This window comes from Amblyomma americanum, chromosome 5 (assembly GCF_052857255.1).
Source record: "Amblyomma americanum isolate KBUSLIRL-KWMA chromosome 5, ASM5285725v1, whole genome shotgun sequence".
Classification (NCBI taxonomy): Eukaryota; Metazoa; Arthropoda; class Arachnida; order Ixodida; family Ixodidae; genus Amblyomma; species Amblyomma americanum.
In genome coordinates, this window is record NC_135501.1 from 136425361 (window position 1) to 136442949 (window position 17589).

The 17589-nt window shown below is 48.2% G+C and overlaps 1 protein-coding gene across 2 annotated transcripts in view; it reads left to right on the forward strand.

The window, feature by feature from the left end:
- Dcr-1 (Endoribonuclease Dcr-1) overlaps window positions 1–12512 on the forward strand; it is a 62609-nt gene extending 50097 nt beyond the window's left edge. For both annotated transcript variants that reach the window (XM_077665335.1, XM_077665336.1), the window contains 4 exons: window positions 3443–5512; window positions 7549–7714; window positions 9743–9818; window positions 10685–12512. In XM_077665335.1, the coding sequence (XP_077521461.1) occupies window positions 3443–5512; window positions 7549–7714; window positions 9743–9818; window positions 10685–10865 (2493 nt within the window). In that variant the 3' untranslated portion in view covers window positions 10866–12512. The remainder of the gene's footprint in view (window positions 1–3442; window positions 5513–7548; window positions 7715–9742; window positions 9819–10684) is intronic.
- Window positions 12513–17589: the final 5077 nt, after the last annotated feature.

Here is a 17589-nt window from a genome sequence, read left to right on the forward strand (position 1 = left end):
ACACGAAAAATCCGAGCGTCGCCAGCGGCGAGTTAGGCTGTCAACATGGCGGGTCAACGCAACCATGGTGTTTCCCGGCGATATTCTTGAGCCGGTCATGCTCGATTCGCGCCATACGACTAGACAGACAGTCTAAATGCGTGGTAGGGTCATTGAATTTTGTTCCTAGACATTTGTCAATGGCGCGGACGTGACGCTGCAAGCAGCGTCACCCGAATCGTAGAATTGGCACAGTGTCGTCAACAATGGTGCGCTGAAAAACTCGCCGAAAAACTCGTTTTGCAAATTTCACAGCTGCACACCTCAGGAAAAAAATTGCCGAGTAATCATGCAAGGCCCCTACTGCAAAACCGTTCAGTTTTCACGATCGTGCTGCGTATTCCCAATGAGCGGCTAATCGTTTTTTGAGCACAACAAACACAACCTTAGACTCGAGCCACGACATGCAGTGCTTTCCAGTGCGATTCTCTTGTAGTCTTCCATGACCTCCCCATAAGAGCGGCCACTGCTTTCAAAATACCCCGAAATACCCCCATAAAAGCGGCCACTGCCGTCGCGATTCGAGATACCCCAAAGGTTGAATGCAAGGGCAGTGACTGCAACCTCGTGCAATGCTTGGTCAGATTAGAGCAGGGCCTGCACGCGCCTGGTAAGAACTTGAAACAGCCAAAGCTCACTGCCTTTTTTCCACCTGAATACTACATTGTATTTTTGCAGTTGCGGCACAGTTAAAGCTCGACTGCTTTAGGTTTTCTCGGGCGGTCGCTTATATCGAATTACCACTTAAAGAGGTTGAGACACCAAATTTTGAGGCTATAATAAGCTTGTTATGAGCTTCCTCTGTATGTAAGGTCACCCATGGTGAAGTACTGGATGCAACAAACGCCTAAAATATATTTTAATTCAGTTCCAAAAAGTTCCTAAATTCTTTCTCGCGATCTAGACCCATCGCTAGCGTTATAGTTGGTGACGTAGAACTGTAGAACCATATCAGTGATTAGTATTGACATCACAGCACAGTAACGTGACATACTATGAACTGCGCCGTGCAACATCGGCGAGGCACTGCGTGTCAGTGACTCAGCGGTCAGTGTGCTGATCGGCATATATTCCATTGCTGACGCACCAGCCAGCGTACCATATATCGGCAGCCGAGTGAAACCTCCGCGCCAATGAGACAATGACTATAGTTGCTTTTGTTTATACCTTCTCCGTACAACGAATAATTGAAACAAGCGACTACATTTCATATGTTCACCCTTCAGCTCACCTGCAGTACGAATAAGCCTAGCAAGTCCGCCGGGTTCGTATGTGCGACGTCGGTGATTGTGAAGAGCGAGTTCACAAGTTTTAGCGAATCATCGAGCGTAGTTTTGACAACAGTGATCTGAAATCGAGGATTGCTTACATCTTAGGACGCAAATACCTCGAGCGGGAGGCGCCGCTTCTAGGCGGTGTGACCCAGTCTGTCGACCAATGCTGCAGGCCCCCGCAGCGGCAGCTAGCAGTCGTCGGCGTCGCTTGAGGGCAACAAATTAAGCCATTTTATTTATCACAAATGGACGCCGAACATACTTCTAGATAAATCAGTTTAGATTCAATTACTGCACTTATCAGGAAAAGCAAAAAACAGTTACAATGAGTCAAACGCCAGTCCTACGTGGTGTCAACAACCTGCAGCTATGAAGTGTTCTCCAGGCTGGCACTAGCATTCTTCGGTCATTCTTGCAAAGTTCTCTCACTGCGCAAGTAAGTAAACGCGCAAGTGGTGCAAAAGAGAAGAGCTTGTTTAACCTTAGTAGAACGTAGCTTGCAATTCATGCCAAACTAACGCACAATTGTTGCATGTGTACAGGTAAACAAACATGTAAACAAAAGTAGTGCTGAGATGCAGTCGTCGTCATGGGCGCATTCTTGTGGGAGTTTCGTACCCGTGCGGTAAATGCTGAATCCTGTACAATTGTGTGGAAGCATTCATTTAGCGTATACATGGACTGTTTGCTAAAACAAGCAGCAGATATCGTAATCAGCAGCCACGGGACCCTGAGCAGCCTCGCGCAGCATGGTTGCTCGGGCAGAGTGAAGTGAAGACAGAGACGGGTACGGGTATTGGTCAGGAAAAGTGAGGCATTGTGTCGCTGTAATGCAGCCAGGCTCAGTTATAGGCCACCAACACAGACGTCTGCCGAGCATCGGCGTCAGCATGGCAAAGTGAAATACAATGAGGAAACCGCACTGGCACACGCAGTATACCGACTGAGATCGGCTGAGGCAAGCCGCTTGGTTTCAGGACTCAGTGTCGCTCCTCGCTTGCTTGGCTTTTCTCATCATATCGCAGTACCGACCAAGTTTGCCAGCACATGGCTTCGAAAGGCACTGCTATGCACAGCATGTGTACGAGACCAGACGACAAAGCAATACGTGCATCACAACTTTTGGGGCCCGTGTGACCAGGGTTGCTGCTCTTCCCTGATAGTGACGTCATAACTCACCCCGGCGCTCAGAAACCGAAACCGAAATTGCTCAGTATAAAGACTGCAATAATAAGTTATTTACCGCACATATATGAATTGCGTAGCGTGTATCACGTGTCCTGGGGCAATATGCAACACTTGAAACAAAGAACACTCCAACCAAAAATTTGGTGTCTCCACCCCTTTAAACAAATTTTTTTGCCATCCCGCTGACTTCGTTATAACGACGGATTACTGTACCTTTTAAGCACACGTTGCATCAATTATTTGACTGTGAGTGACGTGGCATACAGAGGAACCCATTACAGGCCTCTTTGTAGCCTCAAAATTTGCCATCTCAACCCTTTTCATGTGTTACATCTGGTTGATTGCACATGCTTAATAATGGTCATACTAATGATGATCATGCCACCCTAATTCCTTGAGTGATTGCAACTGTATGGTCCATGACAGGAAGCTAGTTTGCTACATCAGTCAGGGTGAGCTAGGGTTTTTGCAGGTGGGATCAGAGTACGCACATACGTGCATAAACCTTGCCAGATATCCTCCTTTTTGTGTGTATTTGATGGCAGTTTTGTTTACTGTCAAAAAGTGACCTTGTCAGGAGGTGCCGAAAATATGCAGTACTCCACAAATTCTGTGCTGTTTTATGGTGCTGGACAAGCACTGGGCCATGGTTTGGCAATGTTTTCCCAGTAAACAATGTATCTGAACTACACTGCATTTTTCTTTTATTAATTTCGTTGCTACTGCACACACTGCAGGCATGCATGACATTTCTTGTGCCTCTTGTGTAATGAGTGTCCGGCCTTGCGATCTTGCATGCTATTGAGCTGCAGTGAGGTATTGTCCAGCAATGCTACTGTATGAATTCCCATTGTATGCAGTTTTTATTTCAGTGCTTATTCGCAAAAACCAGGGTTCTGTAAGCGTTTCCATCTAAATCACCATGAGTTTCTTGTTTGCAGGAGCTGGTCATCGACACATTTGACCCCAGCAAAGTTCAGATCCCCGATGACGACCAGCTTGCCGACGCCGAAGTGAGTGCATTGAACCTCGGTGGACCCAAAGGTCCAAACTTTGACTGGAAACCACTGCCCAAGCTTCCCGGTGAGCCCACGCCTGTACCCCGAATCCGCTACGGATCTCCGAGCAACTTCGAAGCCGAGGGCTGGGACTCTGAGTGGGACACAGACATGGAAGACAGCTCGTTCGTCACCCTGGACATGCCGGGGCTGGGCTACATCTCTGCACCCGGCATGTTCAACATGCAAGGCCTGTCGCTGGACTTGGCCTCGTGCCGTGACGATGATATCTGGGACAGCTTTGACGAGGACGAGGAAGAAATGGAGATGGAGCTTTCACGATCTGAGTGGAACCAGTCGCCGTCCGAGGCTCCCATTGACGAAGAGGAACGGCACGTGCTCAAGATCAGCGATAGACCAGAAGATGACGATGAAAAGGGGCCAGAGGAGCAGCTTGACTGGCTGTCACACTGCAGCAGAGACCAGCGCTGCAAGTCTCCGAATGCCCTTGAGGAAGAGGCGGAGGAGGAACTTCCGAAGGTTGATCTTCACGTCGAGGAAAAAGTCGCCGCGATCAGGGAACAGTGCATCCAGAAATTGGAAGTGTGGCGGTGTGACGATGCCGAGGTTAAACTCAAGAATAGGAAGAAGATCTACGAGACCTTCCACCGGGTCTCAGAGGCACTGAGGCTGATTGCAGAGTACGAAGACGACCGGCCCTTGAAGAAAGACGAGCCGTCGGCATCCGTTGTTCGTGATGGCGCTCCAGCAGGCGTTGCTCCTCAGGCTTCAGAGGGTAGTGTGCTGCCATTCGGGGAACTCCTGCCCGACAGAGACTCCGTGGGGAGTGGGGCCGGAGACTCGCCGCAGGTCCGGTTTGATGAGCGGCCAGATCTGGGCAGCCACAGCGGTCCTAGCCCCAGCATCCTGCTGCAGGCACTGACCATGTCCAATGCCAATGACGGCATAAACTTGGAACGCCTCGAAACGGTGGGGGACTCATTCCTCAAGTACGCCGTGACGGCTCACCTCTATTGTAGCCACCCGAGTGTGCACGAAGGCAAGCTGTCACACTTGCGCAGCCGGCAGATCAGCAACCTCAACCTGTACCGGCTTGGCCGGGCCCGCAACCTGGGCGGCCTCATGGTGGCCACCAAGTTCGAGCCGAGTGACAACTGGCTACCGCCAGGCTATGTCGTGCCTCCCGGACTAGAGAGAGCCCTGATTGAATCTGGCCTTCCGGCGGGTCATTGGAACATTGCCGCTCTTGCGGGGCTCACTCAAATGGACGAGGCACAAATCCGGCAGACGCTCGCCGAACGTTCCAACAAGGTCCGCAACCTGGACGAGGTCCTGGCTGATGAGGAGAAACTGGACACAGCGCCCTACGTCCCCTACAACCTCCTGACGCAGCACAGTATTCCCGACAAGAGCATCGCCGACTGTGTAGAAGCGCTGATCGGTGCCTACCTTGTGTCGTGCGGTCCTCATGCGACACTTCTTTTCATGTCCTGGCTGGGCCTGGATGTTCTTCCCAAGAACTGTACTGCGGACACCCTGGAGGACTTTGGTGTCATGCTTTACGGAACGCTGGAGCCTCCACTCGTCGTGCCTGATGCTGGACCGCGGCTGGACGAGCTTCTCTCAGGCTATGACGCATTTGAGACTCGCATCGGTTACCGGTTTCGGGATCGTGCCTACCTCCTTCAGGCCTTCACCCATGCGTCGTATCATTACAACCGACTCACAGACTGTTATCAGCGGCTAGAGTTCTTAGGTGATGCTGTGTTAGACTACCTGATAACCCGCCACCTGTACGATGACCCACAGCGCCACTCACCAGGCACGTTGACCGACCTGCGGTCGGCACTAGTGAACAACACTTTCTTTGCCTCTCTGGCGGTCAAGTACGACTTCCACCGGTACTTCAAGAACGTCTCTCCCGGCCTCTTCGCCGTCATCCAGAGGTTTGTCGAGATGAAGCGGCAGATTGGCGGATTCGGATACCATGAGGTGAGTCTCATTGATAGGGTGGCGCTGGTACCCGTAGGCATGGTGAAAATGTACAGTTGACGGCAAAAAGTTTACAGGATGCATGTGCTTGGTGGCAAATTTATTTAAGTGCTGCCTTATGACCCATCTTCATGGTATTCATGCCAGCAGATCATGCATGCACCCTTATACTTGCAGGCATTTCTGGCTGATTTTGGCTTTGACTGCGGGGCTTTGACTTCAATAGCATTAGCAGGGCCATGAAGGGGCGAAAACTGTCCGGAGACAGTGGAGGCAGCATCTGTGTGAACACGTGCTAACCATGGCAGGTGGCATTTAGGGGGATTTCCCCATCTTCGCCTGCCGTGGTTGGCAGGTGGCTATTTGAAGAGGGAAATCCCCTCTCCACTTGTAATGTATAGGAGGGAGAGGCTGGACTAAGAATGACTGAGCAAAAATGAATAAAGGAGCAATTGCAAATAGAAGTGGAGTAAGAATAGAATTAGAATTGGAATAGATCGGTGAAAAGTGCTATCGCATTTCCTCTGAATTTTTGTCGCGGCATTATTTCCTAAGGAGAGGAAAAGAGAGGGGAGATGTCATGATACAGCACAACCCTATGAGCAGGGTGCAAAGTATAGTATGTTTTTCTTCACTGCGACAGTCATGCATTATTTTGTGAATTAGTAAACTTACCAAAGTCTTTCTGTGTGATACATGTACAAGAAGCTTTTGTGACAGGCTGACGAAACAATATCGTCCGAGACAGATCTGATATTTGCAAGCCTCCATTCATGTACAGCCGGCGAGCTTGCGGTGATGAAATAGAACAATCGTTGAACAATGAGGCCCCTGAAACCGCGGCTGATGCACTGTGGCCAGGTGTCCTGCGCAGCTTCGCTCGTGTCCGAATACGCCCACTCCTTATCAGGTGCAATGCTTGCGATACGCTAAGTGAGAGCACATGTGCGAAAAATGTTGCTCGGAAATGCTCACTGACAAGTTAACTGTCCACAAAAAGTATGCGGACAGACTGTGAGCTAACTTGGAGTGCCAAGTTTCAGGGTGCAAATACAGGTTCCTTATGTTGATTCCATTATTCCATTCATTTCAGGCTTAACATAAAATATGTGCATTCCAAAAGTCTGCAGATTTTTTGATAATTTTCAAATGATTAGCAAATGCTGAGGTGCCTTTGCTCATAAGAAAAAAAAAGATGTAAAACTGCAAATTCACATAGATTTTCTGTAATTATGTGCTTGGAGTGTAATAGTATACATAGTGCATTACTTTCCAGTTATGAAACACTTATGCGCACATTTTTCTTATGCAGCACTCTTTCCAACCTTCTCAGCCATGGGTGAATGCAGCGAAAGCATGAAAAACAGTAGCACTGATGCTGATAAGCATAGTGATGATTGTGCAGGTTTCTAGCAAAGAAATGTCAGGAGTAAGGCCTGCAACCAAAGTTATGTATTATTTGCCCCGTTAAAGCGTGTGTCTGCCTTTTGCGGTCGAGGGAAAAGTTGTCAGTATTCTCAGGGTTTCAGTTTCGTACACTTCTCTCTGTTGTGCTCGCTGTGTCAAGTTAGGTTTGAAAAGATGTCTAGCCAAACCTGCTTTTTGTAGGTTGCACTATCAGATTTCCCTGCCGCATGTCTACAATTCTGAAGTACTTCTTTGAATTCAGACACCTAAATTTGCACATGGTTATCTTTATGCCACAACGGTGTATCGTTTCCCGCTCACATGTAATTTTTGTGTCATGAAACTTTGGAAATCAACTTGTCGTTCATTGACGTTTATTCGTGAATAAAAATTGCATTGGGTCCACAAGGACATTAAAGGAAGATGGGATTGCAGGGCAAATGCTCCTGATTATACATCTTCAGCTAATGCTTTGATAGATGCCCAACAATCTTGGACCGTTATAATCAGGGTAGGTCCATTTTTTATTCGCAGGTAGTAGGAACAAATTGTTGTTTCTACCCATCTGAAGATGCAGGCTAAATCTCTGGATTGTAATAACAGAGGGTCGACTAATTGCTTTCCTGCAGGAGTACTACCTGGAGGAAGAGGAGTGCGAAGAAGCAGAGGAGGTAGAAGTGCCCAAAGCCCTCGGTGACATCTTTGAATCGGTGGCTGGCGCCATCTTCCTCGACTCCAACATGTCTCTGGACACGGTCTGGCGCGTCTACTATGCCATGATGAAGCCTGAAATCGGTGCGCAGCCTTCGAACATTTCTACTGCGCAGCTCTCTGTAGTCACGCGTGTTGTACTCATACAGCCGGTTGTTTTCCAACTCATGGTTTGGTATTGGGGATGGAGTATAATAGCCCTCTCAAGCACACAAAATAAAGTGCACTTATAAAGAGTATCACTTGCTGAAAGGGTGCTCGTAATTTGTAATATATATATAACAAAATGCACATACAAGTTTATTTTACTTGTTACATTTATTTTTTAGCATATATCCAGTGGCTTTATGATAGCAACCAGCAAAACAACACATCACTAAAGCCATGCCAAAACACTCTGTAGTCCGCATTGTGGTTTGTTGTCCGGTTTCTGGATGTGGCAGGAACTTGACTTGCTACACTATTACCATAACACAAATTTAATGCAACCGTGGCCGAAAATTAAGTTATGTTGATTTTTATGTGCTCTAGTTCTCTAAACGAGCATAATTGTGAAGGTTACACTTAGATTGCCATTTCGATAAATTTTGTTTTTAGCCAGCCACTATTTTCTTATCTACAAGCGCACTCTGATTTCCTGTTTAGCACCGCATAGCGTAAAGTGCACTTGAGGGGCTGAAGTGCACTCCATGTAAGTGCACTTTATTTTACGCACTTGACAGGGGTATAAGAATCTCTTCCAACATGGAAACTGATATGCAGGGCAAAAAGCCTTGAAACATATAAAAACAGAAGTTAATGTGAAATGAGCATGGTTGAAAGCTTGCAGAATGAAACATAATATGAACAGTTTTGCTTTGGATAAATTTGAGTGTAGATCAGCCTGTGAAAGAAAGGTTGGAGATGCTAACACCTCTTTTGGGCCTGTGTCTTTTCTTCGTTCTTTCTTATGTGTTGCATGGTTTGGCACTATTTTTTCACCAATTCAGGTTGGAGATACAGTAGAACCCCTCTATAGTAAGGTAACTCGGACCAGCCAAAATCTTTACTATATCAGTGGTTGGTGATGGCATGGCTCTGTCTGTGCTCTCTGCCTGCTTACTAAGCACGAAGTGTTGGTTTATGAAAGAAACACTCAGAAATACTTTATCGTCTCTTTATGAGATAATCATTTATTTTCAGTTAACACATTTTATCATGTTCTCGACTTTGTTTACGTCTTGTGGAAGTACCACATTTACTTGAACACAACGTGGCTACAAAAATAAAGCAAGTTTGGTTTGCATGATCACGGCGTCATCTTCTGTGGCCTCAGTGCCTTTCAAGAGTCGGTAGTTAAGAAACGCCCACACACAGTTAAGAGCGGCAGAACTGCCTACGCAGTTCCGCCGCCGTGCCTCCGCTTCTTGCCACTTCTTCCCCGTGCTTCGCGCTGTCATGCTACGAACGCACACCCTTTTCTTCCCTTTTCTACTCCTTACTGCACTTCTACTGGCTTTCCTTTCCTAGCAACCCGCGTCGCCTTCTTTCTACGTTCATAGCCAGCTTCAGTTTTTCCGTGCACACCGCATGCTTTGCCTCGCGACCACCAGGTGTTCACAAAGTTGGCTACCAGCTTGGTACTAAAGCCACCTCAAGGAGCGCCGTTTTATTCGTTATCAGTTTGCCTCACGATCCTAGACTTTGCACGTGCTGCGTTGTCGTCATTCCCACGGGAAGTGCATCACCAAGGCCAGACGCTCTTTACTATAGCCGTTTCTTCGATAAAAAAATCTTTACTATGACCGAAAAAAAATGTACAGTCGTCTACGGAAGGCGAAACGGGACCACAGCTTCACTTTACTATAACAGGGTTCTACTGTAGTTGATAAGTTGTGCATTCGACTGAACGAACTGCAGCATGAGCATGCCAGTCGTGACCAAGATTTATTTGCTCCAAGCTTAGTCCTCCTGAAAGGGAATTTAATTTTTCCATGGTCTCACCTGTGTGTTCTGAAATTTTCTCTATTTTTTTTTATGATCACGGTTGTCCTGCATAGATATTTCATACTGCTAAAAATATTTTTCCCAGAAGATTGGTCAAGTGAACTGCTTTTTTTTTTTTTTTTTCAGAATACTTCAGCACCCATGTACCAAAGTCTCCTATCAGGGAGCTTTTGGAGCTTGAACCTCAAACTGCCAAGTTCGAGTAAGTATACGGACTACACTGTTGTAACTGCATTTCTTCACATGACTCGCTGGGAACCTTAAACTTTCTGTGCTGGCTTGGGCTTGCTTGCCTCATGCATTTAGTGATAAGAGATATATTAATTTCAGTAAACCTAAGTGTGAAAAAACTGGCAAACACCCTAAAATAAAAGCATGTGTCCTGCATTTGGTAGCTTATGTATTTTGGTAAAAAAGCTAGTATGCTAAGCTCAAGTCCTTGCTGCTTGAGATCTGAAAGGCAAGTTAGATTTGTGAAAAATAATATGCTGGAAAGTGCTTCAAAAGTATTCGTTTTTTGTCAGCAATGTCTGAATGGCAACTGACTTTTGGGACAAAGGTTTTTGTAGAGGCAATATCTTGTGGTGTTCGTTAACAGCATATTATGTGGAGAGAGTTTTTGAGCTTTCGATAATGTTTTAAATGTTCAGATTAAGGCCACTTTGTTGCACATTCGCTTGATGTGTGTGTGTGCGTGCGTGCGTGTCTGTGTGTGTGAGAGAGAGAGAAGCATCACATTAAGAACGTTAATATCAACACAAGAAGATGGACTGATGCATTACTCAGCCTGCAGAAGCAGTCAGTCATTTAATCAGTGTTAAATGGGGAACAAATTTCAATGTGGCTTCCTCCGAAGCAAATATGTGCGATGCAAGGGGCCATATTTTCAGCAGCTTCTAGCACTTCATTACCAGTGGTATCAGCAATCGGCCCACATTGTGGAATGGGTCCCCAGGTACTGCGCTCATTCTAGGAATGAACCAAGTAAAACGCTCCGTTAAGCGCGGGCTGCCACGGCATTGTGGTTAGTAAAACAAAAGTTCAGTTCCAACATCCTCTTCAACGCAGGCGTGCCGAGATGACCCTCAACGGCAAGGTGCGGATCCGGGTGGAAGTGTTTGGCAAGGGACGCTTCGTTGGTGTCGGCCGAAACAAACGCATCGCCAAGTGCACCGCTGCCAAGAGGGCGCTACGGGCACTCAAGCGCATGCGACAGGAGGGACACACCAGCATGCAGAGCACTTTTTAGGCCACCGTCCCTGCTGGCGAGCTCTCAATCCCGGCTCGTATTCAACATGCGGCTGTGACCTTGTTCCACACCGCTGCACTGTCTTTTTTAGTTTTCTGTTAATTATAAATCGGGAGACCTGCAGTGTCAACTTCCACCTATTGCAAAAGTCGCGCATACCTTTGTTCAGAGCCTATTATTGAGGACATTGGCTCGACTCGGCTTCTCGAGAGTATTTCCAATGCGAAGTTGGCTGCTACAAGCCATCATAGGACACTGTCTGAATTTCACTAGCCGTGACTACTGGCCAGGTGCAGATTACACACAGTTCGAACTTGCCATATCTGTGACATGGTCTCTCTAGCCTAGAGCTTGGGAGCAAGACAGCAACTGAGTCCATGCCCCTATTAATCCCTGCCTGTCTTGAGTACTTGCTGAGTTTTCAAATTGCTCTCTGCTGTGAAACTAGCTCCCAGAAAATGGGTGTTTCTGACCTAGCGTAAACGCCTTGACTGTGGGTGCAAGCATGACAGAGCTGGAACAGACTTTTTTTCTTTTCTGCCATTCTTTAGAATGCTGAAACTATCTCTGAGGCATTCTGCACTATTTTCATTTTACTGTAAAAAGTGTCTTGCAATTAGCTGCACTTAAACTACACTTGTGACGTAGATAATTATTTCTGCAGTGCGTGTTTCACTGTTATTGAACGTAATTAATCATTGTGATAGTGTTCACTGCAAGAACTACAGATCGTCTCGGATGACTTTTTTTGCACGAAGACAAATGTTTTAGGCACTAAATATCACTATCAGGAGAACGTTATTTTGCACTTTGGCGTCAGCATTTGTCTTATAAGATAATGCTTCGGAGGGTATTATATATGCACAATGATAATGCTTCAGAGGGTGTTATAGACGCACAATGCAGGGCAAAGGTTTGAGGCAATTCAATCAGTGAAGTCAGTATTTGTCTAGTCTGTTACACAAAGGCCACCGCCTCAACTTTTGATGTGTGCATCTGTGTGTAAGAAAACAAAACACTGTCGTTGGCGCATCTTATGTGGACCAGCGTGCAGTGCTGTTTCAGTGCATTGAGCACTCAGAGTGAGCATGGTGGGATCTGTAATTTTGTAACAAACTTCAGGCGCAACTCTTCTCGTAACTGTGATGCCTTGCATTTGTCTAGCCTATATGAACACGGCTTAGGAACCTTATGTCTTTGCTGCCTTTTATATTGGGATGGTAGGCTTCTGTGACATCCAGCTTTTTATCCAAGTCACTAGAAGTCGCCTCACAGTAACGATCATGTCAACAGTGCATAAGAGTATACTTGAGGTGGTGCAGCATAAATATCCTTTTTTGTTGTTGTTGAACTCCGTTATCATTTTATACATTTTGAAGGAACTTGCGTGATTGTGTCATACTGCGTTGTTTTTTTTTTTAATATTGTTGCCGATTTAAGTGAACCAAATGAACTTGCCTTAGATTAGAACATTTCGTATCTTTCTTTTTTTTTTTACCTGTCATTGTGTTTGTACATAGGGTTGCACGAACTAATTATTTTACCTAGTTTCTCAGGTTCTTTTAACCTGTGACTGAGTGCGAACAGAATTGAACCTCATGAATGCATGCATAAATGAAATAAACAGAACCCTTTTACAATTTTTTATTTACTGTGTCTCTTCTTTTTTTGTACCAACTACACCTAGGTGTACCCTACTGCTGTGCTAAAAAGTAAGGGATGGATTCCACTACATTCGATCACGGATATATGTCGAACTCGAAAGGGAATCACTCTATAGTTAAATTCATAATTCACTGCATAAAACTTGGAAACATATAAGCTTATTTGCAACCCAAAAGTGTGAATACAGTGCACCCACAGTACACGCCGCTCGCTGGGTGTCGTTAGACCTAGCTCACTTCGCATCTCAGCCGCAGAGGGCGGTGCTTTGGGGAAGCCACCGCCATAAGGGGCCTAATTTTGTTACCGGTACTGTGTTACGCAATAATATCTCGATTACAATGCAGTTGACTTCTGCATTGCTTACGCAGCAAAGTAGGCCACGCGAAAGCTGCCGCAAGCCTTCGTTCTGCTGGGCATGACAACCGGTGCACTGAACGATGGCTTCCCCGCATAACAGCAGTGTCGCTTTGAAAATTTATAAGCACGCAAGACCCAAGCGGGCACCCCGTAGTTTTACAACGCTAGCGATGCCAGCACGCGCCCAAGGCTTCGCAGCAGACTCGGCTCTGATTGCGAAAAGGGATAGCGGGAACACCATTAGGAGAAGCGCCACTTGCAAGAGCGTGGCGCGCAGTTCGATATATCGAATGTTCCACTGAACACGAGTTCGGTGCAAGCATTGATTTGACATATCCAGAATCTACTTTATGACACACATATGCGTGGAATATCAGGTAGGCTAACAGTCATTCAAAGCAAGGAAAGCATATAATGTCCCTTACCTTTTTTTAATATTTTGTGTTAATGAACGGAAAATAAAGAGAGTAATTATTTTATGGCTGAAAAATAACTGATTATAAAGTAGAGGAAAAACAACCACATATATGCTGCCGGTGAGATCCGAACCCACGACCCACGAATTTCATGTCTCTACCAACTGAGCTACGGCGACAGCTGTTCAATCTTCTGCTTTCCGGGGTATTTATGTTTGCATGCAACCGAACCCTGATAGTGCCCACCAGCTTGCAAGTCAGTTCAAAGTGAATGTTCTTATAGTCATCAGAGAGAACTTCAACTGTGTGCATTCAAATATTATACGCCATTTTGCCACACTGTTAGCCACTTACTGGCGCCGTCGTGTGGTGCGACAGCACCCGCTGACCTTCCTCGTCTTCCCCTGCTCAAGCGTAGGTTGGCTGTGTATGCCTGCTGTGCTAGTCCTGGTGTCCCTTATGCCCTTTCTGCTACCGGCTCTCGATGGGATTTTGGTGCAGGTGCTGGGTAATTTCCTGATGTACAAAAAGCTCCCGGGAGCCTTCGACGACACCCAGCTACACCCCGTGGACACGACACCTGTCCACAAGGCAAGCCGCCGCTTGCGAGGCTTGGACCCTGAGTTCGTATACCTCTAACGACACTACCCCGAGCAATGGCGTCTACTGCGGCAAGCCGAACCATCCAGCATTCTGTTAGTTCCCCACCTTTGCTTCTGCATGCGCCTCGCACTCCCGCGTCGTTTAATGGCGACAAGTTTGAAGATGTGGAGGACTGGTTGGCCAGCTACGATTGGGTTGCTGCGTTTAACCTATGGGACGAGGAGCGAAAGCTACGGAACATCTATTTTGCCCTCGAAGACGCCGCCTAGACGTGGTTTGAAAACCACTAGTCCGCCATATCACCACCGGGCAAGATTTCCAGCGACAGTTGTTGGACACCTTCGGTACCAACGAACGGAAAGAGCAAGATGGACTTGCCCTGCAGTCCCAAGCGCAGCGGCCAAATGAGAGCACAGTCATGTTCGTAGAAGACATGACGGGGCCTTTCAACCGCGCAGACCATTGCATGATGTCTGAAGCCAAGAAGATACGTCACCTTATGTGAGAAGTCAAAGAGCAGCTTTTTGTAGGACTTGTGCGCGACCCTCCTAGCACTGTGGTCGACTCTGCTCGTAAGGCAACAAGCATGGAGCGCGCCTTGCAGCAGATGTTCGCGCATTATGGCCGTGCGGCGAATATCACTGCTATGGACGCCCACATGGCGCTGCATGACACCGTGAGTGAGCTAAACGCTCTGAGAGCTTGTCCGGAGCTTTGTGCACGAAGAGCTACGGAAGCTTCGCCCTGTCGAGCAACACCCGGATGTCGGAGCCATCTCGGATGTCGTTCGTGACGAAATCCGTCGAGCGAAGCGGCCAATGCCCTAGCTGTCCCCAGCCGCCGCCTGCGCCGTATGTCATGGTATGTCATGACGCACAGTTGTTAAGACTGAAGGAAGGATGAAAAGGAGAGTGCACGGGCCTGCCCACTAGCTCCTGCTGAGCTACAATCGCAGCCATGTTCAGGCGGAGGAGAGGAAAGAATGAAAGAGACCCCAGCCCCAACTGCCCACCATCCATGATCTACAGGGAAGCTTGCACCACCTAAAAAAAAATGGTTTTGAGGAAAGAAAATGGCGCAGTAACTGTCTCCCCTATCTCAAGGACACCAATACAGATAAAGGAGGGAGCGAAGGAAGAAAGGGAGAGGTAGTGGAAGGTTCCGGAAGAAATTATGACTACACTTAAGTCTGCTTACCTGGAGGAATGCGAAAGCATGTGTTTTGAGGAAAGGAATTAAACGTTTTTGATGAAAGGAAAGGGCGCAGTAGCTCTCAGTAGCTCTCACATCTGGGTGACCTCTGAACCGCGCCGTAAGGGATGGGATCCCAAGCAGCGCAGGTCATCGGCCCAATATTGGAACAGGATGGTCCCATCCTGGTCCTTTGTAGGGCCAGCTTTGCCAATACAGTTCCAATGTTGGGCCAATTACTTGTACTGCTTGGGATAAAGGAGGCACTGAGAGAAGAAAGGTAGACAGAGGTGCCGCAGTGGAGGGCTCCGGAATAATTTCGACCACCTGGGGATCTTTAACGTGCACTCACATCGCACAGCACAAAGGAGCCTTTGTGTTTCGCCTCCATCGAAACGCGGTCGCCGCGATCAGTTTCGAACCCGGGCACTCCGGATCTGTATAGCCGAGCGCTCTAACCACGGAGCCACCGCGGCGGGTCCTTAACATTTTGCTGACACCTTTTCGCCGACATAGCCTAGTAATGCTTTCGCATTAATAATTTCGACCACGTAGGGATCTTTAACGTGCACTGACATATATATCGCACAGATGCGCACAGCACACGGGCGCCTTTTCCGTTTTGCCACCATCGAAACGCGGGCGCCGCGGTCGGGTTCGAACCCGAGTACTCCGCCTCAGTACTGCTCTGACTCACGACCACCTCTCGGCACACGCGTGGTGCACGTCGAACAACCAGCCCCTGTGCTTCCACTGCGGTGAAGCCGCCCACATACTGCGCCACTGCCCGTATCGTCGGATGGGCCTGCGAGGGTTTTCACCAGACGCACCCCGGCCACGTTATGGTGAACGACCCTGTGATATCGACCGGTACCTGGCGGCGAAAGTATCCCCTGCGCCCTCGCCGCAGCTCTAGTCCAGGTCGCCGTCGCCCCGTCGGTTCTCTTCCCCAGGTCGCCAGCAGTCCCTCCGGCAGTCTTCTAGTCCACGCCGCGAAAACTGAGGACAGCGACCTTTGGGGGTAGGGCCGCCGTCGCTCCGCAATTCGAACAATATCCTCCGCCCGCCGACTTGACCCTTCAACCCGACCCTAGCTCCATCCCCTGCTCCGACCACCTTCCGACGCCCAGAGCAGCCTCTGTTCGACGCATTTCGGCGAACACCGCTACCCTCCACTCCGGATTCTTCACGTTCCAGAAAGTGAAATGGTTTCCGCCGAAATACAAGTCGTCGCTGACAACCACCATGTGACTGCCCTCATAGATATATACCGGCGCGGATTTCTCCTTTACGAGTCGTGGTCTTGCTACCCTCTTGAGAAAAGTGACACCACGGCACGGAACACAAATCCGGACAGCTGGCGGCATGCATGTAATGCGCTCGGCGTCTGCACCGCTAGGATTGAGATTCGCGGTATCATATCTTCACTGGTTGCTTCGCTGCGCTGACTCAGTGCTCCAATGAGCTGATCCTCGGCCTCGATTTTCTTCGCGGACATGGTGCTACCATCGACCTCCGCGAACTCATGGTGACATTCTCCACCCCGAGCACCATAACCGATGACAGTGCGCCAGGCAGGCCAGTTTTTCGTGCGTCCGACGACCACATCACTCTACCACCGCGTACCAGCTTGTTTGTTACGGTGTATTGTGACAACCCCCGCTCATCCAACGGCATGGCAGAAGCAAACCGGTTGCTGCTGCTGAGACAAGTCTGCATCGCTCGGGGCGTCGTTGCCTTGTAGAACCTTCGAACCCAGCTTCTCTTCACGAACTTTAGCGCCTAATGCCGCCACTTGCCGAAGAATATGGCCGTCGCCTATTTCGATCCGCCGCCCACTGCGCGTTGTCAACGTCCAGGGACACCCATCCAGGGGAACCTAGACGAACAGTTAAGGCTGACTTGAACCCTGATTTGAACCCTTCAGCAACATGCCACCTGCAAACCATCCTTGACTCTTTTCATGACTGCTTTGTGACTACGTCTAAGGTCAGGCAGACGTCCATAATGAAACATCGCGTCATGTATATAGTTGATGAACGGCCTATCCGTCAACGCCCCTAACAAGTGTTGGCGAAAGAACGTGAGGCAATATGGCTGCAGGTTGACGAAATGCTCCGGGACGATGATGTTATACAGCCACCTAAAGTCCATGGGCTTCGCCCGTTAATTGTGCTGGTCGCCAATAACAAGGGCGGGTCGACGCTCAAATTTTGTGTCGACTATCGAAGACTTAACAAAATTGCCAAAAAGGACGCTTACCCGTTACTACGAATTGACTCTTTCGACCGGCTGCGTCATGCCCGCTACTTTTCGTCTCTGGACCTCCTCAGTCGGTATGGCAGATTGAGGTGGATGAACGGGACCGCGAGGAGACGGCGTTCGTTACTCCCGACGGGTTGTCTGAGTTCAAGGCGCTTGTCGCGAATTGGTAACGCGTTCCCGACTTTCCGAAGGGGAACGCTATCGCGTGCGGGTTCGAACGAAACAAC